Below are 27,438 nucleotides of genomic sequence, written 5' to 3' on the forward strand. Positions count from 1 at the left end.
CCAGTGCTCCAGCCTGGACATTCCAGAAGAGGACAGGGAGGAGCTAAGATGGCCTTCTTCAACTTATATCTATTGGGATATCAAAATTCCTTTTGGAACAAGAAAAGGGACGCAACTAAAGAAACAAGTAAGGGGAATACAGGGTGGAGGAGAAGAGCTGGTGGTAGATATAGAAGAGCTTCTTCTAAGCCGTTTCTTTTTCTACCTTGAGTTAGAGCTTTATCCCCCACAATTAACAATTACTCTATAGTTAAAATTATGGAGTAGGGAGATTATCCATTCAGCTTCCCTCTTCTGTCATTTAATATCCATGTTGAGACATTCAGTTTGTTCAACAGAATAAATGTATTCTCACTCATTTGTTCATTTAGTTAACATTTACTAAGTACAGTTTTGTGCCAGGCTTTATATTGGTGCCTGGGGTAACAAAGATGGATAGGAGGTCTCTGCCATAAAGTGGCTGCTGGATAAAGATAAATATGCAAACAAAAAATTTGCAATATAGTGTATGAATAAATTAAATATAGAATGCTTTGGAACTACAAAAGAGGAAGTACCTGATACTATTGGATTTGAATGAGCACAAGAGAATCCTTTAGAGAATACTTCACACAGGAAATGCTCCCAGAACTAAGAGTTAAGAGATGATTGGAGGTCACCAAGTAGACAAGAAGGGAATATTGCACAAAGGAACAGAGACTTGAGAGAGAGCCATACTAAGTGAACTCCTTGGGTATAGATAAAGTGTAAAGAAGACAAGTGCTGAGAAGTAAGCCTTCAAAACTTGTCAGGGGCCAGAAAATGGAGGATGCTGTTAGCCATGCTAAGAATTTTAACTTTATAGGGAACCATTGAAGGATTTTTAATAGGCAGTGAGTAAATACCCAATTGTATTATCTTCACAATGCCTAGTAATGCCTAATACATAATACACTATGTATTATGCAAGAATACATAATACAATTAATAAATACTTGTAGGTAAATAAATTAATAAATGATATTTGATCATCTCTAAAACAAGAAGTTAGAGGAGGCTTTGGAGGAAATGTGATAATTGGTTAAGGTCTTAAAAGATGAATTGTTTAAAAGCACAGAAATGGATGGGACAGGGCATTTCAGGAAAAATGGAGAACATATGTGAAGGAAATTAAGTGTAGGCAGGTAGTAAAGCAAAGTTTTATTGGGGTGAAGGGAGGGGGTGGGGTAAGTATAAAGCACAAAGTTAAGGTTGAGAGAGACTAATCCTGTATAGGCCTCTATTGGCACTCTCTTTCCTCTTTCTAATGATATCAGAAAAGCTCTGTTTTTACATACCCACCTTTCAGGTATGGTTTGTACAAAGGGTCCCACTGGTGAACTCTAGAAATTCCTTAATACCCCTACACCACCCCTCCCCCACTGGCCTCCACCCAGCTGTGTCCCAGCATTATGCCATGGGGCCGCCATTGTCTCCAAATAAGGAGCTCCTCACCCTCTCTCAGAGAAACACATTTGGCTTAAGCCATAAATTTTCTTTGTTCCAGGCCAAAAATAGGCCTCTCCTGGCTGCTTCAACCCTGCCTGCCCCTACTAGATGGGACTTCTCACCATTAAGGGAACTAAGCCCCAAGCCTAGGGTTTTTCTACCCAGTTCGCTACCTAAACTCCAGTAAATAAGACCTGGTATCAATCCAAAGAGGCCTGAGTCTCATTTCTGATTAATTTCATCGTAGGCTAGGCAGAAAAAAAAGACTTCACTTTATAAAACTGAAGTCCCCTATGGGGTAATAGAGATGTATTCTGATATCATCTGCTTACCCAATATTTTTCATTCCAGTGGCAGACTATCAGAGGCTGTAGGCTTAGCCAAATTGTTGGCTTAAAATGTAAGGTTAGAAGGAAGACTGGACAGGAGTGCCTGGGTGGCTCAGTTAGTTGAGTATCCAGCTTCATCTCAGGTCATGATCTCATAGTTATGAGTTCGAGCCCCACATCAGGCTTGCTGCTGTCAGCTTAGAGCCTTCTTTGGATCCTCTGTCCCCATCTCTCTGCCCCTCCCCCAATCTCTCTCTCTCTCTCTCTCTCAAAAATAAATATTAAAAAAATTTAAAAAAAAAGTAAGACTGTACATCAGCTTTGTCACCCCTACAAGTTGTTTCCCCCTCCCCCCTCAATTTTACACCCTCATGCATGATTCCATTTAATTCTCTCAACGTGCCTGCGAGGTAGGTATTACTATTCTCTTCTTATCAATAAGGAAACAGGCCCAAAGAGGTTATTAACTTATTTACCCAAGATCAGTGATAGAGCCGAAATTTGATTCCAAATTGTCAAACACATATTGCTCATATGTGGATTTTTTTTTTACAAATATGCTACAACAAAAGAAAATTACAGAAAATTATACAGGTCTTTTGCTGTGAGCAGGCAACTGTACAAATGATTGATGATCAGCCTTTCTAGGAAAATCTGTTAACTCCTAAACCCTGAGTTTGAATGGCAGGTGGGCTCACTGTTCTCTAACAGGTGGTTCTCAAGATTGCCAGAAGCCTACCATTCACTGGAGCTGAATGTAACTTTTTGCTCAGCTAATGTCCAGAATTGTTGATTTGGGAACTCTTCAATGGAGTCAATGCCTTATAACCTTCTCTCATAGCCCCTGGGCAACTTCCCAAAAAGTTACAGTTCTCCACCCTCAAAGTGGTGTTCTGCAAGCATGGGGAAAAGTAACTGGGTGGGTTCTTTCTCTCTTTTTGTCTCTCTCTCATACGCACAGAGTCATTATTATGTGGTCTCTTATATGCAGATATCAAAACAATAGTTTGATGTTTCCTGTGCTTAAAACTCAAACTTTGCTGGAGTTATTGATGAAACCCAGTGATATAAGTCTATCCACCTCCTATTACTCCATAGAAAACTAGGATGTTTCAGTTCTGTGACAAGAATTTAGTGAAATCACCATTTGGCAAGGTAACTAGTTACCACTGACTCCATCCTTCCAGGAGGCACGTTAAACTAATTGTGGTCCATATAACCCTGGAGTGTGGCTAACCTAATCCATAAACTCCTGACCACCAACTACAGATCCCTGGTATAAACCTGCCAATATATGTCAAGCTAGCAAGCTTAGATCAATTAATAAATACTATATAATACAAGTTGAATATAATTACAGTTGATCTTTGAACAATGTAGGGGTTAGGGCCACTGATCCCCCACATAGTAAAAAATCTGCATGTAACTTTGGACTCCCCCAAAACTTAACTACTAACAGCCTATTGTTGACCAGAAGCTTTACCAAGAACATAAACTGTCCAGTTAACACATATTTTGTAAATTTATTATATACTGTGTTCTTATAGTCAATGTAGGAAAGAGGAAATGTTAAGAAAATCATAAGAGAAAATATATTTGTATATATTTTGTTGTAGTATATTTATGACAAAAAAAATCCACATATAAGTGGACCTATGCAGTTTAAGCCTGTGTTGTTCAAGGGTCAGTTGTACAGTAGACTCTTCTGGACAAATAGTTGGTCAAAGATTACATTGTAGATTGGGAAATCAAGAAAAGATACATACCTTATACATTTTAGTTTCACTTAATATGTGTAACTGTAGATTCACCAATTTTTTTGACATGGTGCCAATTCCATTTCTTTGAAATTGTGTCCATTGATGACTGTCATGCCTTTCTTTGCCCCTGCAATGCATCATCTATAATTTTCTTTTTTTTTTTTTAACCTTTATTTCTATTTGAGAAAAGAGAGATAGAGCATGAGCAGGGGAGGAACAGAGAAAGGGGGAGCCACAGAATCTGAAGCAGGCTCTAGGCTCCGAGCTGTCAGCAGAGAGTCTGATGCAGGGCTTGAACCCACGAACGGTGAGATCATGCATGACCTGAGCCGAAGTTGGACGCTTAACCAACTGAGCCACTCAGGTGCCCCTCATTTGGGTCTTTTTAAAGTGGAGTCAGGCATTTGCAAATTTTATGATTTTTATGATATTCTTCAAACCTTTTAGTTATCTTCCTCATGTGTAATCAGAAATACTTAAAAGTTATCTTTGTAATTCTTTTTCAGAGTAATATTATGGGGCACCTGGGTGGCTCAGTCAGTTGAGCGTCCAACTCTTGATTTTAGCTCAGGTCATGATCCCAGGGTCGTGGATCAAGCCCTGCATCGGATTCCGCACTGAGTGTAAACCTGCTTAAGATTCTTTCTCTCTCCCTCTGCCCCTCTCCCCTGCTTGTGCATGCTCTCTCTCTAAAAATTAAAAACTAAAACAAAAAAGTAATGGTGCTAAAAGTTTACAATGAAAAATAAGAATCCCCTACTCTACCCTCTCACCTCCAGTCTCCAGAGACAAATTTTGAACTCTTCCAGTTGTTTCTTTGGTACTTAACCTTCCTATTTTTAAAGAATATGCTTTTATGGTATGTATTGATTTATCCATTTTTGGCTATGATATATTGCTTTCCTGTTATGATAGTTGAGAATTTAGCTTTCTTATACCATATACCCCGTGCTTCTCTTCTCCCATCCTGGTTTTTCCGGTATAGTTATGTCACAGTTTTAGGTTTGCCGTAGGCAAAATTCTCGGAATGACCCTCAATGAATCTTACCTTTGTATAATCCCCTCCCCTTTGAGTGTGGGTGGAACCTCTGAATATGATGGATAACACTCCATGATTGTTACTTTATATGGAGAAAGGGAGATTATCTGAGTGGGCCTAACCTAATTATACAAGCCCTTTCAAAGCAGAGTGTTTCCTCCAGTTACCAGCAAAAGAGGAATTCAGAGATTAGAAGCACGAGCGGAATTTGACACATCATTGCTGGTTTTGAAAATGGAGGGGGCCACATGCCAAAGAATGTGGGTGGCATTTAGGAGCTGAGAGTGGTCTGGCTGACAGTCAGCAAGGCTGAGCCCTATAACCACAAGAAACTGAATTCTGCCAACAACCTGAATGAGCCTGAAAGTGTATTCTTTTTTGGAGCCTCACATAAGACCCCAGCCCAGCCAACACCTTAATTTTGGCCTGGTGAAACTAAGCAGAGGACCCAGTCAAGCCTGCCCAGACTTCTGACTTCTAGGACTGCAAAGTAATAAATTTCATAATGATGCAATTTGCTGTAGGTCTTTTTTCATTCATTGCAGTAGATACTTCATGAACCTTTTCAATCTGGAAATTTGTGCCCTTCATTTCTTTTAATTTTTTTATTAAAAAATTTTTCTAATGTTTCTTTATAATTGAGAAACAGAGAGAGACAGAGCACAAGTAGGGGAGGGGCAGAGAGAAGGGGAGACACAGAATCTGAAGCAGGCTCCAGGCTCTGAGGTGTCAGCACAGAGCCCAACGTGGGGCTTGAACCCACAAACCACGAGATCATGACCTGAGCCCAAGTCGGATGCTTAACCGACTGAGCCACCCAGGTGCTCCTGTGCCCTTCATTTCTAGGAAACTGTCTTTTATTAATTTATTCTCTGTTTTCTCTCTTCCCTCTTTTTGGAACTTCCATTTGTCAACTATAAATTCTTCTGAGCTGAGGGGCACCTGGGTGCCCCAGTTGGTTGAGTATCTAACTCATGATTTTGGCTCAGGTCATGATCCCAGGGTCATGGGATTGAGCCCCACTTCGGGCTCTGTGCTGAGCCTGGAGCCTGCTTAAGATTCTGCCCCCCCCCCCAAAAAGTAAATTTAAAAAATTAAAACAAAAAACCTTCTGAGCTGATTCTCTCACTCACTAATCATTCTCTTTATTTTCTTTGGGTTTTTAAAAATGCATTCCTTGGGAGATTCCCCAACTTTATCTTCCAACTTTCTGTGTTAATTATCTATTCTATGTAACAAAGTATCCTAAAACAGAGGCTTAACAAACATTTATTACCTCACTGTTTCTGTGACTCAGGGATCCAAGGAGCAACTTAGCTAGGTAGTTCTAGCTCAGGGTTTCTCATGTGGTTGAAAACAGGATGTCAGCAGGGGCTGCAGTCATCTGATGGCTATAGGCCTCAGTTCCTCTCTGGCTGTTGACAAGACACCTCAGTTTCTCACCACATGGGCCTCTCCATAAGCTGCTGCAGTGTTCTCACGTGGGAGGTAACTGCAGAGCAGGTGATCCAAGAGAGTAAGGAAGCCACAATGCCTTTTTATGACCTAGTCTCAGAAGTGACTATCACTTCCACCTTATTCTTTTTGTTAGAAGAAAGTCACTAAATGCAGCCCATGCTTAAGGGGAGGGGAAATAAGCTCTACTTCTTGAAGAAATAGTGAAGAAGTTGTGGACATATGTGGAAAACACCACACCTTTGTATCAGAACATTTTATCTTGGTTACTGTATTTAAGTTCCAAGGGCCATTTTTGGTTATCTGGCTTTCCTTGTGCATATCTTTTCTCTTTTCTTCATGGATATTATACTTTATTTGAAATTCTGTTCCCTGCATTAGCTCCATCTCCTCTGAGTTATTTTTCCTATGACCTTTTTTTTCTCATTGATGACTCTTGTCAAACAATTCATGATCCTTGGCTCTCCATTATAATTTAAGAGTGAGGAACTAAAAGCTGACTAAAAGCCTAGGGCGGGAATTGTCTATTGTGGCCTTCACTGTGAGCTTTCTTCTGGATAGCTACAATTTTTCCAGGAAGAATCGTATAATTGTTTCTCTGGGGCTTGGGTATAATGCTAGGACCAGGACAGGAGAAGGGAGTATTGAGAATCACACTTATGAGGATCTGAATTTTCACTTAATCATCAGATTTTTGGTCTTCCACCATATGCCATCCCTCACAGTGAATCCTGGCTAGGAGTGCAGTGCCTCTTAGATTCACTTTCCCCAAAGAAGTCTTTTTTCCCCAATTTATTGAGATGTAATTGACATATAACATTGTGTAAATTTAAGGTGTACAACATGTTGATTTGATTATATATACTGCAAAGTGATTACTACAATAATATTAGCTAACACCTCCATCTCATTACATAATTACCTTTCTTTTTCGTGGTAAGAACGTTTAAGATCTGCTCTCTTAGCACCTTTCAAGCATATAAAACAGTATTATTAACTATAATCACTATGCTGTACATTAGATCCCCAGAACTTATTCATCTTAAAACTGGAAGTTTGTATCTTTCAACCAACATTTCTTTCCCCCACCCCACAGCCCTTGGTAACCACTATTTTACTCTGTTTCTATGAGTTCAGCTTTTTTAGATTCCATGTATGAGATCATAATAGTATTTTTCTTTCTCTGTCCAACTTACCTTAGCATCATGCCCTCAGGATCTATCCGTGTTGTTGTTGCAAATGGCAGGATTTCCTTCTTTCTCATGGCTAAATAATATTCTACCATACACATATATACACACACACCACATCTTCCTTATTCATTCATCCACTGACAGACACTTAGGTATCCACATCTTGGCTACTGTGAATAATGCTGTAATGAAAATGAGAGTGAAGATAACTCTTTGAGATCCTTTTTTCATTTCCTTTGGATATATACCCAGAAGTGAGATTGCTGGGCAGAGAAATCTTCTATCTCCTTGTTGGGCTAAGTGGTTTTTCTGCTTGTGGTGCATGCTCTGTAGACAAAGTTTCAGTTACCACCTTCCTGTTCTCAGACCTATTCTTTACTCCTGCCTTCTGTGGTAGCTGTTACATTATAAAGTTTGAACCTCTCAGATGAAATAACCCAATTCTAGTTCTTTTTTTTTTTTTTTTTAATTTTTAAATGTTTATTTCGAGAGAGAGAACAAGCATGAGCAGGGAAGGGACAGAGAGAGAGAGGGAGAGAGAATCTCAAACAGGCTCCTCACTGCCAGCTCAGAGCTCTATGCAGGGCTCAAACTCACAAACTGAGATCATGACCTGAGCCAAAACCAAGTCAGATGTCCAACCAACTAAGCAACCCAGGCACCCCGGCCCAATTCTAGTTCTATCCTCCACTGTAGAAACTTAAGTTAGAACTGTTCCCATTCTGAAAGGTTAGTTACTACCCCTCTGTCCACTTGCCATTTTCCAAAAGATATTTCCACTGAAATGTATCATCTGCTGTTTTATCCTTACTCTCTCTTTGCCCTTGAAGGTTAATGCCGTTGTTGTTATTTTGATGTCATTTTAGCAAATTTGAGAGAGAAAGGAAATAAACTTATATGGTCAATTAATTATTTTTTAAAAACTTTCTTTGGTGATATAATTTCAAAATGATATAAAAGTTGTAAGTTTAGTACACATTCCCTATACTGTTTATCCAAGTTAGCCAATTTTATTTGGCCACATTTTCTTTCCCTCTCCCTCTCTTTCTCTGTCTTAGCTAGTTGAGAATAAGTTGCTCATATTATATTCCTTTATCCCCAGACATCTCAGTTTGTATTTTTTAAAATCTTTTTTAATGTTTATTTATTTTTGAGAGAGACAGAGCACAAGTGGGGAAGGGGCAGAGAGAGAGGGAGACACAGAATATGAAGCAGGCTCCAGGCTCCGAGCTGTCAGCACAGAGCCTGATGTGGGCCTTGAACTCACATACAGTGAGATCATGACCTGAACTGAAGTCAGATGCTTAACCGACTGAGCCACCCAGGCGCCCCTCAGTTTGTATTTTATTGTCTTAGATAACAACCCACAATATAGGTTTTAAACTCAGCAAATTTTAACATTGATACAATACTATTATCTAATCTATAGTCTATATTTCAGTTTTTCCAGTTGTCCCATTAATGTCCTTTAGAGAAAAATTTTTCCTTCAGAGATCTGATTAAGGATCAGCATTGCATTTAGTTGGCATACCTCTTTAGTCCCCTTTAATCTGGAACAATTGCTCAGTTCCTTTGTGTGTCATGACATTGATACTTATTTTTTTTAATAGTACAGATAAGATATTTTGTAGAATTGTCCTTAATGTGAGTTTGCTGATGTTTCTCATGATTAGATTGGGTATAAATATTTTTGGCAGGAATAAGCAACAGTATGTCTTCAGTAGGTCACATCAGGAGGTCCCTAATGTCATTTTGCCCTTTATAGGTGATGTTAACTGACCTTTTGATTAAGGTGGTGTTTGCCAGTTTTCTCCACTGTCAAGTTATTATTTTTGTGTTGTAATTTGTCATTATTATTTTTGTTTTATAATTTGTAGTACTTTCCAGGAAGATACTCAAAAAAATGTAAATACCTTATTCTTTTTTTCTTAAGTTTTTTTTTTTTTTTAACTTTATTTATCTATTTTGAGAGACAGAGAGTGTGAACAGGGGAGGGGTAGAGAGAGAGGGAGAGAAGGAAAATCCCAAGCAGGCTGCATCCACACTGTCAGCACAGAGCCTGACACAAGCCTTGAACCCACAAACCATGAAATCATGACCTGAGCCAAAATAAAGAGTGAGACACTTAATGGACTGAGCCACCCAAACTCCGCATAATACCGTATTCTTCATCAAACTTCCATCCACTAGTTTTAGTATCTATTGGCAGTTCTGAGTGATACTATTTCGTGATAGCTACAAAATGGTAATTTTCTAACTCAAATCTATTTTAACTCAAGGCTTACAGTAATTTGTTAAGTTTTGAGTTTTTCTAAAACATTCAACTTACTTTTTGTATAATTCACTACTCTTTTTTAACACATAATCTATTAGTTTAATATTTTTTAAAACTGTAAAATTGCAGTTACAAAATAACCCAGCATAAATTGTTTGGCGGGGGGGTGGGGGGGGCGGACCACACTACTGCCTCATGGTAACCAGTAACCATACAGTTTAATTTGTGGGAGCAGAAGTATGCAGATATGCTGAAGAGTAGCTCTCAGCTGCAACTGAAATGTTGCAGGCATCTTTTAATGTTTTTCAGAGGAAATGAAGAACATTAATTTACCTAGCAGTCCTATTCAGTGGATCTTCTACTATTTATAATATTGAGTTATTCACATTTTATGTTCTAAAATACCTCAAGAAAAAAAAATCAAGACATTCAAGGATCTTATGGGATACCTGGATGGCTCAGTCCATTAAGCGTCCAATTCTTGATTTTGGTTCAGGTCAATGATCTCATGGTTGGTGAAATTAAGCCCCACATCAGTCTCTGAGCTGACAGTATGGAGCCTGCTTGGGACTCTCTTCCCCTCTCTTTCTGCCCCTTCCCCTCTCACCCTCCCTCACTCGTGCACTCTCTCTCAAAATAAATAAACATTAAAAAAAAAAGAAGAAAATGTTTATTTATTTTTAAGAGAGAGAGAGCCTGAGTGGGGGAGAGGCAGAGAGGGAGGGAGACAGGATCCAAAGTGGGCTCTGTGCTGAGAGCAGAGAGCCTGTTGAGGGGCTCGAACTCACAAACCATGAGCTCATGACCTGGGCTGAAGTTGGACGCTTAACCAGCTGAGTCACTCAGGTGCCCCAGAAATTAAGGAATCTTAAAGAATTAATTACTAATAGACACTTAGATAACTTTGTCTTGGACCAAGTTGGAGATTCCTGAATGTTTGCCAAATTCACTATGTGAGCTGAGCTAGCATGTAGGAGAAGGATAGATTAGAGCTCCCTTTCCAGGTGTAGCTTAGCTTCTTAGAATTCCTTGTGCCAAAGATGATGGTTCCTAGCAAAAACTGACGAAGTACCCTGAAATTCACATAGAAATTCATAGGACTCGGAATAATCAAAGCAACGTTGAAAAATAACATTGTTGGAGAACATACTTCCCAATTTCAAATCTTCTACAAAGCCACACTAATCAAGACAATGTGATACTGCCATAAGGATTGACATATAGATAGATCAATAGAATAGAATTGAGATCTAGAAATAAACCCTTACACTTGTGATCAATAGACTTTCAACAAGAATGCCAAGACAATTTAATAGGAAAAGAATTATTTTTTCAACAAATGATGCAGCAAAAACTGGAAATTCACTTGCAAGAGAATGAAATTGGACTCCACATCACACCATATACAAAAGTTAACTCAAAATGGATCATAGACATAAATATAAGAGGTAAAACTTCAAACTGTTGAAAGAAAAATCTTCATGACCTTAGATTAGGCAGTGGTTTCTAAGATATGATACCAAAAGCATAAGTGACAGAAAGATAGATAAATTGGATTTCATCAAAATGAAAAAAAAAATGTTGTACTTCAAAGGATGCCATCAAGAAAGTGAAAAGTTTGTGAGTTTTTTTGGTAAATGTTTGGATTACAAGACAAATATAAAATAAATAAGTATAAACCTATATTAAGTCAATGATCACAAGAGAAAAACTTGCTAAACAGTTGCATGAAAAAAAGTCTGTGAGTGCAATTTTGATAGGAAGTTTTTTCAAAAGTTTAAGTTATAATTCCATTTTTTAAAACACAAAAAGCAATGAAAACTATTCTATCACACTAACACAAAACTGATAAAATAATATAAAGCATACTATAGAATATAGTACAAAAGAGGAACCCATGGACCAATGTAAGTATAAATGGACAAATCCCACTGACAGATCAAATTCAAGAATGTATTAAAGATAGTCATCTACCACCAAGTAGGGCTTATTCCAGTAATACAATGATGACTTAATATTGGAAAAGATTGATATATCATACCTATGTCAAATTAAAAAGATATGTACAACTATCTCACTAGGAACTAAAAAGGCATTTGATATTTTTTTAAGTTTATTTATTTTGAGAGAGAGAGAGTACTGTGTGTGCATAAGCAGGGGAAAGGCAGAGAGAGGGAGAGAGAGAATCCCAAGCAGGCTCCACACAGTCAGTGCAGAGCCAGACACAGACCTGATCTCACACAGCATGAGATCATGACCTAAGCCAAAATCAAGAGTGGGCCACTTAGCCAACTGAGCCACCCAGGCATGCCAAAGCATTTGATATATTTTTTTAAGATTTTTTTTTAATGTCTATTTATTTTTGAGAGAGAGGGAGAGAAAGCACAAGCAGGGGAGGGACAGAGGGAGACACAGAATCTGAAGGAAGCTCCAGGGTCTGCACTGTCAGTGCAGAAACTGACACAGGGTCAAACCCGCAAACTGTAAGATCATGACCTGAGCCACCCAGGTGCCCCAGGCATTTGACATTTTTAAATTTTTGCTTAATGTTTATTTTTGAGAGAGAGAGAGAGAGCATGAGCAGGGATGGGCAAAGAGAGAGGGAGACACAGAATCCAAAGCAGGCTCCAGACTCTGAGCTGTCAACACAGGCCCAATGCAGGGCTTGAATTCACGAGCTATGAGATCATGACCTGAGCTGAAGTCAGACACTCAACGGACTGAACCACCCAAGTGCCCCTTGATATTTTTTAAAAAACTTTTTGTAGGGATGCCTGGGTGGCTCAGTTGGTTAAATGTCCGACTTTGGCTCAGGTCGTATGTCACGGTTCCTGAGTTTGAGCCCCACATTGGGCTCTCAACACAGAGCCTGCTTTGGATCCTCTGTCCCCCTTTTCTCTGCACCTTCTCTCTCTCTCTCTTTCTCAAAAATAAACATTGAAAAAACACACTTTGTAAATTAAGAATGAAAGCATAATAAAGACCTCCCACATCCCATCATACATAAAAATAAATTCCAGATGGATTAAAGAGCTAAATCTATAAAACAAAAGTATAGAAACATTAGAGGAAATAATATTTTTACAGTCTTAGGATGGTCTTGGAAAACTTTTTTCATGGGACATAAAGCCTAGAAGCCTAAGAAGATTGACAAAAATTTGTACTAAACAAAAAATTGTAAATTGTGTAACAAAAGACATTAAAGTTAAAAAGAAAGAGATTGAGAGAAAATATTGGCCATACAAAGATGTGTGTATATATGAATATATACATATATACATACATATCCTCATGTGTATAACTCATATACATAATAATATTCAGAATATATAAAAAGCTCCCAAGTAAAGCACCAATCCAGACTCCCCTTCTCATCTAACATCAGATATTTATTTATTGGGAACTGATTGTGCCAAGTACTGTGTTAAACACTGGAAATACAACAGTGACTAATAGACAATAAGTAAATAAACAAGATGTTCACAGATTATAACAAGTGCTAGGGAGGAAATAAGGGGAGGGTAATGCAATAGATCAGAAGTTATAAACTGCTGACTAGAGGCCAGGCTCAGCTTGCATTGTTCTTTTCTTCAAAAATTTTGGACCAACATTTAAAAGTTAGGAGATTAAGGGGTGCCTGGGTGGCTCCCACTTCAGTTCAGGTTATGATTTCACAGTTTGTGAGTTCAAACTCCATATTGGTTCTCTGTATTTAGTGCAGAGCCCACTTTGGATCCTCTGTCTCCCTCTCTCTCTGCCCCTCCCCAACTCGAGTGTGCATTCTCTCTCTCTCTCAAAAATAAATAAACATTTAAAAAAATAAATGAAAATAAAATAAAAGATTTTATGTAAAATCCACATTCTTGCCTCTTAAAAAATTAGAACTGGCCACACTGGCCTTAAATTCCCATGTAACCACAAACAGCCAGAGCAAATAGCAGCTGCCTTGTTAGATGGGACAGGTTTCTTATTCAATTTGCTTTACTCATAAACATCTGTCTGGCTCTTACAGGCAACTGAGTTTGCAGATCTCAAAATGGAGAATAAGTTTATTTATTTTGAGAGAGAGAAAAAGCATGAGAAGGGGGCAGAGAAGGGGGGCAGAGAGAGAAAATCCCAAGCAGGTTCTGCACTGTCAACGTGGAGCCCAATGTGGGGCTCGACCTCACATACTGTGAGATCATGACCTGAGCTGAAGTAGGATGCTCAGCCGACTGAGCCACCCAGGTGCCCCTTTTATTTTTAAAGTTTATTTATTGGAGAGGCCCACTTTATTAAACAAAGTAATCCAGGAGGTAATGTCTGAGCAACACCCTGAAGAATCAGAACAACCCAGCCTTGCTTTATCTTCATAGAAAATTTTAAAATCTAGAAGCAATTCAAGGCCAAAACTATAGCAAAGCACCTGCACCCACTTTGATCACAGACTGCTCTCACTGCATCCCAGCCAGAAGCCTGTAACCCATCTCCCACTTCTGACAAGCCGTTTTAATAAATCATGCACATCCTGAAATATCTATGCACTCTGCCCATCATTCATGACCTCATAATAAAAGGAAACTTAGAACAATATTTCTGGCACTACTACCCTTTCCACAATGACATTCAGGCAACGTGGTTGAAGCCATGGCTTCAACCATGTCATTCAGATTTCTACCTAAAATTCCATTTAGTAGAAAATATGTTCTATTTCTAGTATTTCCTTGAAGCCTTTTGAGCTGTCTCAGAGCTGAAGTGTGGGCCCATGTGGCCAAGGTCTGGGGCACACTAGGCTGACTAGGAGCTTAGTATAAGGCTGTGAAACTCCAGGAAGTTGGAGTGTTGAGCTCCAGGGAAACCTATCAGGACAAAGGTTCATGTATTTGGCTCTCCTCTGAGGACATTTAGTCTTTCTAGAATGATTAGTACTGTAACCGCAAACCTCAGATGGGCACTCAGGACTGCCTGACAATCCTATTATATTTCTCTAGTCACTCCCCTACTCCTCAAGGCAATTATTTCACATCTCTTCCTCCTCAAGTCTTTAAAACCCCTCTCCCATCCTCATTCTGAGCTGATAACGTCTTTGCTCCTTGTTTCACTAAGAAAATAGAAGCAATCAGAAGAGACTTTCCATCATCACATCTAACATTCCACTGCATCTGTAACTTCCCTCTAGCACAGTGAGTGAAATGACTCCATTTGTGCACTGGATCTCATCCCCTCTCACCTACTCAAGGATTTTGCTCCTGAAATTATCTCCCTCTCCTTCAGTTTTCCTCCTCCTAAATAAATCATTTCCATAAGTATCCAAATATTCTGCAACCTTTTGCAGGGGGGTGGGGGGGAAGGAAGGAAAGACCCTCCCTTGACCCTGAAAATATTATTCCCATTTCTTTCTCCACCATTCTCTCCTCCTTCCCACCCCTGATTATACCACAACTCCTAGAAAGAGTAGTTTGTACTCATCAGCTAGAGAAAAACAACCATGCTGATAGGCCTCACTTTACATTCATAATCACTAAACTCAAGTGGGCCTTTATGGCTGCCCAGAAGTCAGACTACATTTCCTTGTTCCATGTACTGTCTCCTGGAGGCCTCTTCATACCTTCTCTTTCCTCAGACTTCCAACACTTCCTCCTCTAGCTTCACTTTCAGATAATGACTTGTTTTCTATTTCACAGTTTTCATTGCGAAAACAGAAGCAAGTAGATTATTTCTTACAACCTCACACAAACCACATCTATCCATCTACATGCTTCTGTGTCCATATTTGTCTTGTAATGAATGAACGGTCCACACACCTATTAAGACCAATCCCTCCACTTGTGCATCAGAGCCCATCTTTTTGCCTGTTCAAGGACACTACTCCAATACTATTTGCACTCGATTGCATCAATTTTTCTGTCCCTGGTCATTCCTATCTGCATACATGCATGCTACAATTTCTTCCATCTTAAAGCCCTATATTTCCTATTTCCCTGCTCCCTATACAGAAAAATTCCTCAAGAGAGTTGTCTGGTCTTGCTGACTCCATTTCTTCTCCTTCCATTCTCTTTTTTATTTTTTCTAATTTTTTTAATGTTTGTTTATTTTTGAGACAGAGAAAGAGAGCTCAAGCAGAGGAGGGGCAGAGAGAGAGAGGGAGACACAGAATCTGAAGCATGCGCAGTTTCCAAGCTATCAGCACAGAGCCCGATGCGGGGCTCAACCCCCGAACCATGAGATCATGACCTGAGCTGAAGTCCAATGCTTAACCTACTGAGCCACTCAGACGCCCCTCCATTCTCTTGAACTCATGCCAGTCAGGCTCTTGCCCCAATCATTCCACTGAAACTGCTTGTATCTAGTCACCAATGTTCATATCCACTTACCATGTTGCTGTTCTCTTAGCTCTCATCTTGTTTAACACATCAACAGAAGAGTGCAAGAGGGCTCAGATCATTCTGACTCCTGGTACTACTGAGGCTGCTTGCAGTATATGGTCCGCTGGGAGAGGTTTGAGCCTGTAGACCACCATAATGGGGAACTTGCCCCATTTGTTTCTATTATTCAAAAACTGGTTTGGGGAATTAACAAGGAAGGGGCAGGAAGAGTATGGATAAGACACAACATTGTATTTGGCTGTTAGCAAGCCTACATCTACCTTGCTTGCCTCAGTCTTCCTAATCCCGACTGATATGTCCATTAATTCAAGAACCCACAGTTCCTGACTCTGCTCCCCCTTAGTTCCACAATCCAAACAATCTTGCAGGACTGATTTGTAATCCTCACTTGTCTTTAGAATGATTATCTAGCTGATTTCACCATGTCAACACATTCACTCAAGTGGCTTGACCCTTTTCTGTTCACCTGCACTAGCACTTGAGCCTGTTCTCCATGCTCAAATTAACCACACTCTTAACCTTGCCTATCACCTAGGGCTTTAACAGCAACCATAAAAATGAACCTATTAATATGAAAACTTCTAATACTCTTATTATAAGGATATTTTTAAGTCATTCACAATTTTTCTTTAAAGAAAGATAGGGTTTTTTTTTTTCTCCTGTAGGTGTGACTGTATTAACATTCTACTCAAAAGGGCCCACTCAAGCTTTCCTTATTATAGTCATAATGGAAACTCATAGAGGTGAGTCAACACATGTAACCAAATATTCTGTGAGTCTCTGCCTCCTTCCTTTCTTTTCCTCTTGATAAAGAACTAAAATAGAAAAACCAAAGGGATGTGGGGAGCATACTTAGGTCTATCCTTGACTTCATAACTCAGTTTTATCAGGTATCCAGGGTTGTTCATGTTCAGGGGGCTAACTCACACTAAGCAAATTCAGAGTGCCTCAGTTTCCTTGCCTGTAAATGGAGATAATAATGCCTTATAGATCTGTTGTGCAGATTAAATGAAATGAAATAATGTATGTAATACACATAAGACCTAGCACACAAAACTGTACAATAGGTGACTGGAGGAAAAGTTACAAACCGTAATATATGTTAGTATATACATGTGGAATACATACTTTTCCTATGACCGAAATATCTTTTACTTCTTGAGACATACTTGCCAGGATAGGGTATCTGGAAAGCAATATTTTTAACTATTAAGTTTCCTTGAGAAGCAAAAACTACTGGCTGGCTTCAAAGGATTTTTCCTCCAGTTACAGCTATCCGCACAAGAGCACCCCTCACCAGTGACCAGAACTCACATGTCCACCAATCAGTAGATTCCTGCCCTCCCAGATTCATTCTTCCTGATCCTAATACTGGTGGCCCCTGCAGTTTCGGTCCAGCTTCCAGAATTTGTTCACCTTATGTGCTGGTCTCTTGGAATGCCTAAGTTTTCCCTTCTCTGTTCTCCCCTCCCTGGGGAGCATGACCCTATATCTGCCCTTTGCTTTGCAGACTCTGTCTCACCACCTGCTTTGAACTCTGCTCTCCTGTCTAAGCTTCATACCTGAGGAGTCCTCTTAGTCCAGAGTTTCATTGTCTTGAATTCAGACGAATTAACTTTTATTTGGCCCTTTGATGAGGCAACTCCGTTGTCCTGTTGCATGAAAACCCAATGTCAGTCTAAACCTCATCAAAACACAAATCTACACTCAGGACATTTCCCACTGATAGGAGTCTCAGAGGCAAGTTGATGGGAGGGGTGGTAGGAAGAGATTATTGTTGTTTTTGTCTTGAGACAAATGACAGTTCCCTGCCAGACTTTAGCAACTGCCCTCTAGCCAGACACAGTGACGTACAAGCTCCACACATCTTCCTCCACTGCTGCTTTTATCATTCCTCTTCCCAGAGGAATTCACTGAGTACTCAGAGCTGCTCTCCCAATTCTTTTTTTTTTTTTTAATGTTTATTTTTGGGAGACAGAGAAAGAACTTGAGTGGGGGAGGGGCGGAGAGAGAGGGAGACAATTCGAAGCAGGCTCCGTGCTGTCAGTACAAAGCCCAATGTGGGGCTCGAACCCATGAACTGAGAGATCATGACCTGAGCCAAAATCAAGAGTCAGACACTTAACCAACTGAGCCACCTGGGCTCCCGTCTAAATAATCTCTTCAAAGAAAGAGTAAGCCTCAAATGCATGGTAAAAGCTGAGCACTTCTCACTTGCATTCTCATTTTCTGGATCCTGTCAGAGGATATTAGATGATTTTCCCCACCCTGGCTGGAATGTTCTTGATCAGTCTTCTAGGTCTTCTGATCTTTCCCAACTGCCTGTTTGGTGACCCACCTGTTGGGAGACAGCTGGGATGCCATTCTTAGATTCCAGCAGAGGGCACTGTAGTTCTGGCTTTTCAAATGGGAGTTTGAATGGCACAATTCAACCAAGAATGAATTGCCCAAAGCCTCTATAAACCCCTCTGCCTTTCGAAATGTATAAATTTACTGAAGTTAGAGAAATGTTGCTTGGAGGCACATGGGTGGCTCAGTCAGTTAAGTGTCTGACTCTTGATTTCACCTCAGGTCATCATCTCACAGTTGTGAGAGCGAGCCCCGTGTCAGGCTCCGCACGGGGCCTGGGTGTGGAGCCTGCTTAAGATTTTCTTTCCCTCTCCCTCTGCTCCTCCCCTGCCCCCAACCTCCCCACCATGTGTGCACTGTCTCTGAAAAAGATTTTTAAAAATAATAAAAAGGAAATGTATCTTGGAAACAACCCATACATCTTGTAGCTGCTATAGACCATCATCCCCTATCTACCTGAAACTAGAGAAGATACTCAGGCTACTCATAACTACAATCTGCCAAAGCCTAAGAAGGAGGCACCTCCAAGGTGGGTGACTATGTCTGTATAGCAGCAGATAGGCCACTTTTTCTATGGGACCGCAGCCTTTCCCCACTGGTTTTCTGCACTGGCACTGGTCCAGTCTACTGCAGAGTGGCCAACCAGGTTCAATCCTCTGCTTCCCCAATGCCGGTCATAGGAAATGATACTCCACATTTCAGTGGAGCTCAAGGAGGCAGGGATCTGCCTTTATTTTATTTTATTTTTTTTTAATTTTTTTTAATGTTTTTATTTATTTTTGAGACAGAGAGAGACAGAGCATGAACGGGGAGGGTCAGAGAGAGAGGGAGACACAGAATCTGAAACAGGCTCCAGGCTCTGAGCTGTCAGCCCAGAGCCCGATGCGGGGCTCAAACTCACGGACCACGAGATCATGACCTGAGCCGAAGTCGGACGCTCAACCGACTGAGCCACCCAGGTGCCCCTGGGGATCTGCCTTTAGAATGAAATAATGAGATCATGTGCCACACCCAACTCAACACTGGTGAGCAGATACCTTTGACAGGACCCCCACTGAGCTGTACACAAGGGATCCCAACAAGAGGCCAGTTTTATCAGTTTGTGTTTTCCCTTAGTCCTTTGTTTTGCCTGGAAGCCCTGAATAGATGATTTCAAGAACAGGTTAGTGTGGTGGTTAACAGCCTGGGCTCTGGATCCAAAATACTGAGTTATATTCATGTCTCTGCCATATACTAATTTAGTGAACTTGGGCAAATTAGTAAACTTCTCCGGGACTCTTTTCCCCCATTTGTAAAATAAGATAATAATAGTACCTACCTCTTATAGTTGTGCCGAGCACATTTGTTATTCATTTGGTTTATTGTTATCATCTCTAGAAGATCCATGTAGTCCCTTTTATATCAGCAGTCTGCAGCCAGCAGTAGGTCTGTTATCCCATACCCCATCTACTTCCCCTGTGTTCAGAATCCTGAACAAATGCACGACTTTGAGGAAGATATTTTTGGACATGGAGGCAAAGGAACTGCCCCCATATGTAAAATGTGCCCGGTTCCCTGGTCTTATGCTCCTGTCTACTTCCTCCCAATGCACTGACGATGTTCTTGTGTCAATGAAGACAATAAATCAAGATGGTCTTCCAAACACTTCAAACTGCCTTCAGCCAATTTCAGTCTATGTTATTGCTCCAGCCAACTTCAAGGTATTAATGCCCAGAATCTGATAGGAAATCCTAGATAGGAGTCATTTTTTATGTAAAATACCACAACATTTTCTCTCAAACTGATCTGTGAATTTCTAGTCAGGGTGCTGTTACTGTGCTTACAGCAATACCAACTTGCAAGTAATGTGTGTTAGATATTATCACCACTATGTACTAAGCATCTGGAATGGTCAAGCAAGTATCCTAATCTATAAGTCAGAATTCTAGCAGCCATTGAGGTAGACCCATTCTAAAAATTCTTCAACCTGAAAACATTGTGACCAGTCACTCCTAGTTCCAACTAACCGGGGGCAATAGGCAAAGTAGTGGATAACAGTGGCCCTATGCAGCCTGTAGTATTGAGAAACCTGCAACAATAATTTGGGTAAGTGGAGGATCCATCCAAGTACCTTTGCACCACCCCAATGTCCTTCATGATACATTCAAAGTATAAGATGTGGTCTTATGGAAACTCCCAATTTATGGCCCAGTTCTAGAAGAAACCATCAGGGCCTTTTGTACCACCAAAAACTATATGGAGCGTAGTATTAACTGGGGGGATGAAGAACCTCTGTTACACTACCAACAAAATGATGGGTTCATCTACTCTGCCACAGTATAGTTTGCTTATAAGAACTCATTGCCTCCCTCTACCTCAACATGCCCATTCACAGTAGCTGTGGCATGATTTTTACCTACAGCTCACCACCCTTCACCCCAGGTGGCTTCCAAAAGTTGGCAGCTGGGGGAAATTATGGGTTACCAAAAATATCTTCCAGTTTGCCAAAAACCCCATCCAAAGAGTATGCCAGCTGGTGCTTGATTCAGGAGGAAGGCATCCAAATGAGAGATACTGTCCAGCACACCTCCAAACACACAGTAACCACTTATATGGAAAGCTGGGAGCCTGCTACTTGAAAACTGAGATTAAATAGAGAACATGACCTGGCTGTACCCTTAAGGACAATCAGTAAGAGACCTCAGGACCAGATAAAGAGCTCCTACCATTACCTGCACCCAGACCAATAATTACTCTCAGTCAAGGTCCCTTTGCCCACTAGGAATATGGTCTTGCTCTTTCTCCTCAGTCCACAGGTACTTGGCCACAGACATTCTGCCACCCCCACCTTGCCCAAAGTCAAATGACACTATTTCCAGGAACTGGCCCCTTATTGTGGTAATCTGTGATGAAGTACAAATCAGCTCCCAGGCTCAATTCAGGCTTGGAATTCAGAACTCAATATTCCGTCACCTGTCCAAATCCTCAATTGGCAAAGAGGGGATTCAAACAGTGCATCACTCTGGTGGTATGAGAGAGAATGTGAAAGAAGATTTCCACCAGAGAGCAAAAGTTGGGGAGGAAGGACAGAAACGAATGAATGGGGTCAAGCCAGAATGAAGTGGAAAGCAGGAGCCAGGGAAAAACTCCAGAAGACAGGTAGCATCCCCACTCTGTACCAGAGGTGAGTCAGCGATCACAACAATTTCTGGAGAGAATGGCTTCCAGTTCCTGACAAGCTCAGGAGTCTGAGATGCAAGCCAAATCTAGCCTATTTAAGCAGAACATGAATTTATTAAAAAAAATATTGGTGGGATAATATCAAAAAGCTTCTGCACAGCAAAGGAAACAATCAACAAAACGAAAAGGCAGCCCACAGAATGAGAGGAGACCATTGTAAACTGTATATTTGATAAAGGATTAATATTCAAAGTAAATTCCTGTAACTCAATAGAAAAAAAAATCTGATTAAAAAACTGACATAAGATTGGAGTAGACATTTATCCAAAGAAGACACATGTATAGCCAACAGGTATATGAAAAGATACTCAACATCACTAATCTTTAGAGAATTGCAAATTAAAATTACAATGAGGGGTGCATAGTGGCTCAGTCGGTTTAAGTGTCTGACTTTGGCTCAGGTCATGATCTCATGGTTTGTGGGTTTAAACCCCACATCAGGCTCTGTGCTGACAGCTCAGAGCCTGGAGCCTGCTTTGGATTTTGTGTCTCCTCTCTCTGCCCCTCCCTGTTCTCTCTCCTCTCTCTCTCAAAAATAAATAAACATTTTAAAAAATTACAATGATATATCACCTCACACCTGTAAAAGTGGCTGTTATTTCAAAAGGGGGGCGGGTGGTGCCTGGGTGGCTCAGTTGGTTAAGCATCTGACTCTTGATTTTGATTTGTGAGTTCTAGCCCCACACCAGGCTCCATGCTGACAATGTGGATCCTGCTTGGGATTCTCTCTCCCCCTCTCTCTGCACCTTCCCTGCTCTCTCTCTCTAAATAAGTAAACTTTTAAAAAGAAATAACATGTTGGTGAGGATGTGGAGAAAAGGGGGGGAACCTTTGTATACTGTTCATGGGAATGTAAATTGGTGCAGTGCGTGGAAAACAGTACAGAGGTTCCTTAAAAAAGTAAAAGTAAATCCTATTTCTGGGTATATACCCAAAGGAATTGAAATTATGGTCTCAAAGAGATATCTGCACTTTGATGTTCATTACAGCATCATTCACAATAACCAAGACATGGAAGCAACATAAATGTCCATCAATACACAAATGGATAAAGAAAATATGATCACACACACACACACACACACACACACACACACACGGGCGCACGATTATTCAGCCTTTAAGAAGAAGGAAGTCCTGCCATTTGCAACAACATGGGTGAACCTGGAAGACATGCTAGGTGAAATAAGCCAACAAGGGACAAATACTATATGATATCACTTACGTGAAAAATCCAAAATAATCAAACTTACAGATGCAGAGACTAGAATGGTGGTTGCCAGAGGCTGGGGGTAGGGATAAGTGGAGGGGTAGTAGTCAAAGGGTGCAAAGTCTCAGTTATATAAGTCCTAAGGGCACCTGGGTGGCTCAGTCAGTTGAGTATCCAACTCATGATTTCGGCTCAGGTCATGATCTCGATGGTGAGATCGGGCTCAGCACTGAGTGTAGAACCTGCTTGGGATGTTTTCTCTCTCACACATACACAAAATAAATAAACATTAAAAAAAAGATGTTATTTAAAAAAGGTAAGTCCTAGAGATCTGTACAGATAGAACCTACAGTTAATACTGTATTATATACTAAAATTTTCCTAAAAGCATAGATCTCCTGTTAAATGTTCTTATCACAAAATAAATTACAATAAAGAGGGCAGGAGGGAATTTTTGGAGGGGATGGATAAGGTTTACGGCATAGATTGCAGCGATGGTTTCACAGGTGTCTACTTACCTCCAAACTCATTCAGTTATACATATTAAATATATACAACTACTTTTACATCAATTTTACAATAAGGTAATTTCTTTAAAAAGAATATCGGTAAGTGCATAGAGCTGTAAAAGGAACAGAGAACCAGGTTTGGTGGCTAATAACCAGAAAGAATGTTCAGAATCATGCTGCAGACCTGGCTGGCATAGACACTGCTGCATTCAGTGCTGTAGCAGACACCGCAGACACCAAGGACACTGGGCTCTGGATGCTGCTGCTAGAAAGAAGAGGTAGCTTCGCTGCTGCAACTTCCCATTAGTAGAAAAAGACTTTACACAGCCCCTGCTTCTTTGCAGCCTCATCTTTGATTCCGAATCTGAGGCAGATGTGTTTGGCCTAGCTAAAACTCTTTGCCTATGCCCTAGCTGCAAGAGAGGCTGCACCTTAGTCCATCTGGGCTGCTATCACAGAACGCCATAGACTGGGTAGCTTATCAACAACAGAAATGTATTTCTCACAGTTTTGGAGGCTGGAAGTGCAAGAGCACTGTGCCAGCCTGGTCAGGAAGAGGGCCTTCTTTCAGTTTGCAGCCTTCTCATTGTGCCCTCATGTGGTGGAAGGGGAGACCTCTCTGAGGCCTTTTTTAGAAGGGCACCAATTCCATTCTTAAGGGCTCTACCCTTATGACCTAATCACCTCCTAAAGACCCCACTTACAAATACTATCACCTTGGGAATTAGGTTTTTGATATAGGAGTTTAGGGGAGACACAAACATTTAGACCTGGGTAAGGAAGTTCTGGTCTTTTCAGCCTCCATAGTGCGATTCCAGTTTTGCCTCAGAGAGGATTCCTAACCCCCCATAAGAATGCTAGGTCTATACTGCCCTACTCTAGGGGCGTCTCGGTGGCTCAGTCACTTGGGTGTCTAACTTCGGCTCAGGTCATGATCTTGCAGTCCGTCTGTTCAAGCCCTGCGTCTGTCTCTGTGCTGACAGCTCAGAGCCTGGAGCCTGCTTCAGATTCTGTCTCCTGCTCTCTGTCCCTCCCCGCTCGCACTGTCTCTCTCAAAAATAAAATAAAAACATAAAATATATACTGCCCTACTCTACCATACCTTACCTTACCCTACCCTACTCTCTACCACTTTTCTAGCCCCTTCCCTGCCCCTCTCCATTTTGCCAAGCACAAATCAGGCTCTAAATCAATAGCAAGCTGAAACCTCTCTCATACTTCTATCTTCTACACACTTGCTATCCTGCTGCCTGGAATGCTCTTCTTGATACCACTATGTCCCATGGACTCCTTCTTATCCTCCAAGACTTAGCTCAAACATAACTTTCCCTATTAGACCAGTTAAAGCTCTTCAAATATGCCAATCCCAGGAAATAGGTGTCCATCCAGATAAGGGGCCTTTTTCACCTGCACTAACCCTAAGGGTCTGTCAATATCCTGATTCCAGCAGGAAGCCATTCAAAACCCAGGAGTTGAAGAGAAGCAAGAGAAGGGTGAGGGATGTCTTGTGATCGGTTCCCTCTCCCTCCCTTCTGACACAGGCATTGTGAATTGACTTCTGAGATCTGAGATCAGATTTGAGTGGCTAGGAGAGACCCCTGCCATGTGCCTGGTTGGTATGGAGACCAGAGACTCAGAAAACCAAAGAGCCCCACTTTGTAAGTATTTATAACAAGTCTGCTTCTTGTTTCAGACCAGAAGGAACCAGTGCCAACTAGGCTTCCCTGTATTATCTCAGAAGATGGGAATTATTCCGTACACCAGAATAGCCACACAAGGTATCATGAAGCTATAAAGAAGGTGTTGTTAAAGACATGTAAGTATCTTGGAGTGGGCACTATGCTAGGGGCAGAACAGATATGCCTGAGTTCATAAAGAATGGCTGGGCTGTGGTGGGGCATGATTTTAGGGCAAGGGGAAAAAAAAATAGCCAAGAAGGGGGGCTGAGAAAAGGAGGGAGAAAGTAGACTTGAATGGGGTGAGCAAGATAAAACAAAAATTGAATCAGACTGGAAGCTGAAGCCCCATATTTGAGTCCTAGTTTTAAGTGTCTCACCTTGGGTAGTCACTTACGCTTGCTCATTTGTTAAGGAAAAAAAGGGGGGAAAAATGCCTGCTCTACCGAACTTATGGAACTGTGAGGATCACAACAAAATGAGATAAGACAGTACTTTTTATATTATATGCTATGCCTGTGAGTAGTGGTAGACCAAGCACTAGCTTTGGAATTTGAATGGAGTTTAAACTCCAAACAGGTTGTGTGACCTTGGGCAAGTTCCTTTAACCACTTAACCTCACTGAACCATGTGAAAATGGGAATCATACTCTAGCATTGTTATAAAAGTTAGAGAAAATGTACATTTAAAAAAGATTCTAGGACAAACTACTGATACATGTGAGAACTAGGAATCTTCAAAGAGTTATGCCATGTAAAGAAAGCCAGTCCCCCCAATGTCATTTATATAACATTCTTCACATGACAAAATTATAGAAATGAAGAACACATTATTGATTGCCAATGAAGGGGTGGGAGAACATGACTATAAAAGGCCAATTACCTTTCCCATTGGGAGAAACTGAGTAAAGGGTACACAGGATCTTATGTTATCATTTCTTACAACTATATATGAATCCATAGTTATCTAAAAATTAAAGTTTAACTCAGAAAACTAAGATACTTTCAGAAATTTAAAGAGACATATGTGTGAAGAGGAGTATCTAAGAGTTATTCCTAATAGCAAATTCTTTTTAAGAGCTTACTATTAATCAAGAGGAAAACAATTAAGTAAAACATGTAACATCTACTCAAATGGTATATTAGGGATTTTTTTTTTAAATAATGATTATAAAGACCATATAGCCAGGATATTAGGCTATAATTAAGCTTAAAGAATATACAAATTTTATACAGTGGTATAATTAGATTTATCCAAGTAAAGAATAAAAATACAAAAAAAACCTAGGAAAGTCTGATACACTATTCAAAATCTTAAGAACACCTAATACATTTAGAACATAATAGACACTTGATAAGTGACTCTATTAGCAGTACCTAAGTATGAGGTACTCATTGCTGAGTTTCAGAGAATTACCTGGAATGAGAAAAGGAAGCAATTTTTTTCAGAGAGGAGGGAAGGGAATGAGAATGATTAAGCCTGAGAGCAAGGGGGAAGAGCCAGTAGACCCATCTTGCACATTTCCCTAAGGGGTTGGCCACTTGTTTTTCCACCATCTTAGCACTTGGGAAAGCTCTCTTGGAGATGGGCTTAGTAACAGCAGGAAGAACCAAGACTGATTCAACTGACCATGAAGGGTATTAGATGCTGGAATCCGGAAATGAAGATGGGTGTGGTGACCAGATTCCCAGGACTTCTTCAGCACCTGGTCAGGCCCAGTTGCTAGGCTGGGCTTATACTGCCATGGGGGAGCAAAGAACTTGAAAAAATTGGATAACTTGCCCTTCCCCAACATTCAGTCCCCAATCAGGTCTTCAGAGTCCCCTTGACTGATGCTCAGAACTTCAGCTTCTGGCGGTCCCATGATCCAGGAGTGCGCCCAGAAGAAACCATGCCATGGATCCGGAGCCCCCGCCACTGCCTCATTAAAAGCCCAATGACCAGGTTGGGCTGGGATGGGTAAGGGTGGGGAGGCAAAGGGAAGTACTCCATCCTTAGAGACTGCTTCACTCTACTAAGAGTTAGGGAATAGAAGACAAAGTTTGGATCTTACCAGGAAAAGCTGGCCCCAGAATCTGGGCAGTGGTGGCATTCAAAGAAGTTAAAGATCTGTTTATGTCTGTGTATTTCATCTTGTGGATAGGACTTCTGGAGCAAGCACAAGACAAGTATCTATAGCTCTCCTGTGAGGTCCAGGGATGTTTCCACTCCCTTCCTTGCTGTCTCCCACCCTCCAACCACCATTCATAGGCAGCAGCCCTACTTCCTCATTACTGCCCCTGCCCTTTCTGCCCTGAGGCAGTCTTGGGAGCTATGTTTAAGGACACCACCACACACACACCAGCCTGGCCTGGCTGAATCTGAGACCCTCTCTTTCTTTTCCAGGTTTATGGATCACTCTGTTCTGAGTGACAGAAACTTCAGTCTGTATTGAACAGGATATATTTGCACGATGGACTGTGGAAGCAGGGCAAAGAAGGAGAAAACGGAGAAGGTGTCCTGGTTCCACTGAGGGACTAATGGGAGGAGGGGACCTCAAGAACAGAGTAAACATTGGATTAGAAATCATTTGTGTGCACTGGCAGTGAGGGG

The 27,438-nt window shown here is 40.8% G+C and overlaps 1 protein-coding gene across 2 annotated transcripts; it reads left to right on the top strand.

Annotated features, from left to right (window-relative positions):
* On the top strand, positions 1-27,414 carry TEX49 (testis expressed 49). 2 transcript variants are annotated; one of them, XM_049625360.1, is made up of 5 exons: positions 1-127; positions 16,549-16,626; positions 24,864-24,986; positions 26,646-26,790; positions 27,232-27,414. In XM_049625360.1, exons 1-5 carry the CDS (start codon positions 49-51, stop codon positions 27,278-27,280), a joined length of 474 nt encoding a protein of 157 aa, XP_049481317.1. In that variant the 5' UTR covers positions 1-48; the 3' UTR covers positions 27,281-27,414. The 2 variants fall into 2 exon arrangements, with proteins under 2 accessions (XP_049481317.1, XP_049481318.1); XM_049625361.1 differs by lacking the exon at positions 16,549-16,626 and having other exon boundaries at positions 6-127.
* Positions 27,415-27,438: the final 24 nt, after the last annotated feature.

Source organism: Panthera uncia, chromosome B4 (genome assembly GCF_023721935.1).
Source record: "Panthera uncia isolate 11264 chromosome B4, Puncia_PCG_1.0, whole genome shotgun sequence".
NCBI lineage: Eukaryota > Metazoa > Chordata > Mammalia > Carnivora > Felidae > Panthera > Panthera uncia.

Excerpts from the sequence above, each read along its gene's own strand:
- TEX49 (XM_049625360.1), top strand. The coding sequence starts at position 49 with ATGGCCTTCTTCAACTTATATCTATTGGGATATCAAAATTCCTTTTGG. Across the intron at positions 16,627-24,863 it reads CATAATGGAAACTCATAGAG|ACCAGAAGGAACCAGTGCCA; the intron begins GTGAGTCAACAC and ends TTCTTGTTTCAG. Across the intron at positions 24,987-26,645 it reads GAAGGTGTTGTTAAAGACAT|TCCCCAATCAGGTCTTCAGA; the intron begins GTAAGTATCTTG and ends CCCAACATTCAG.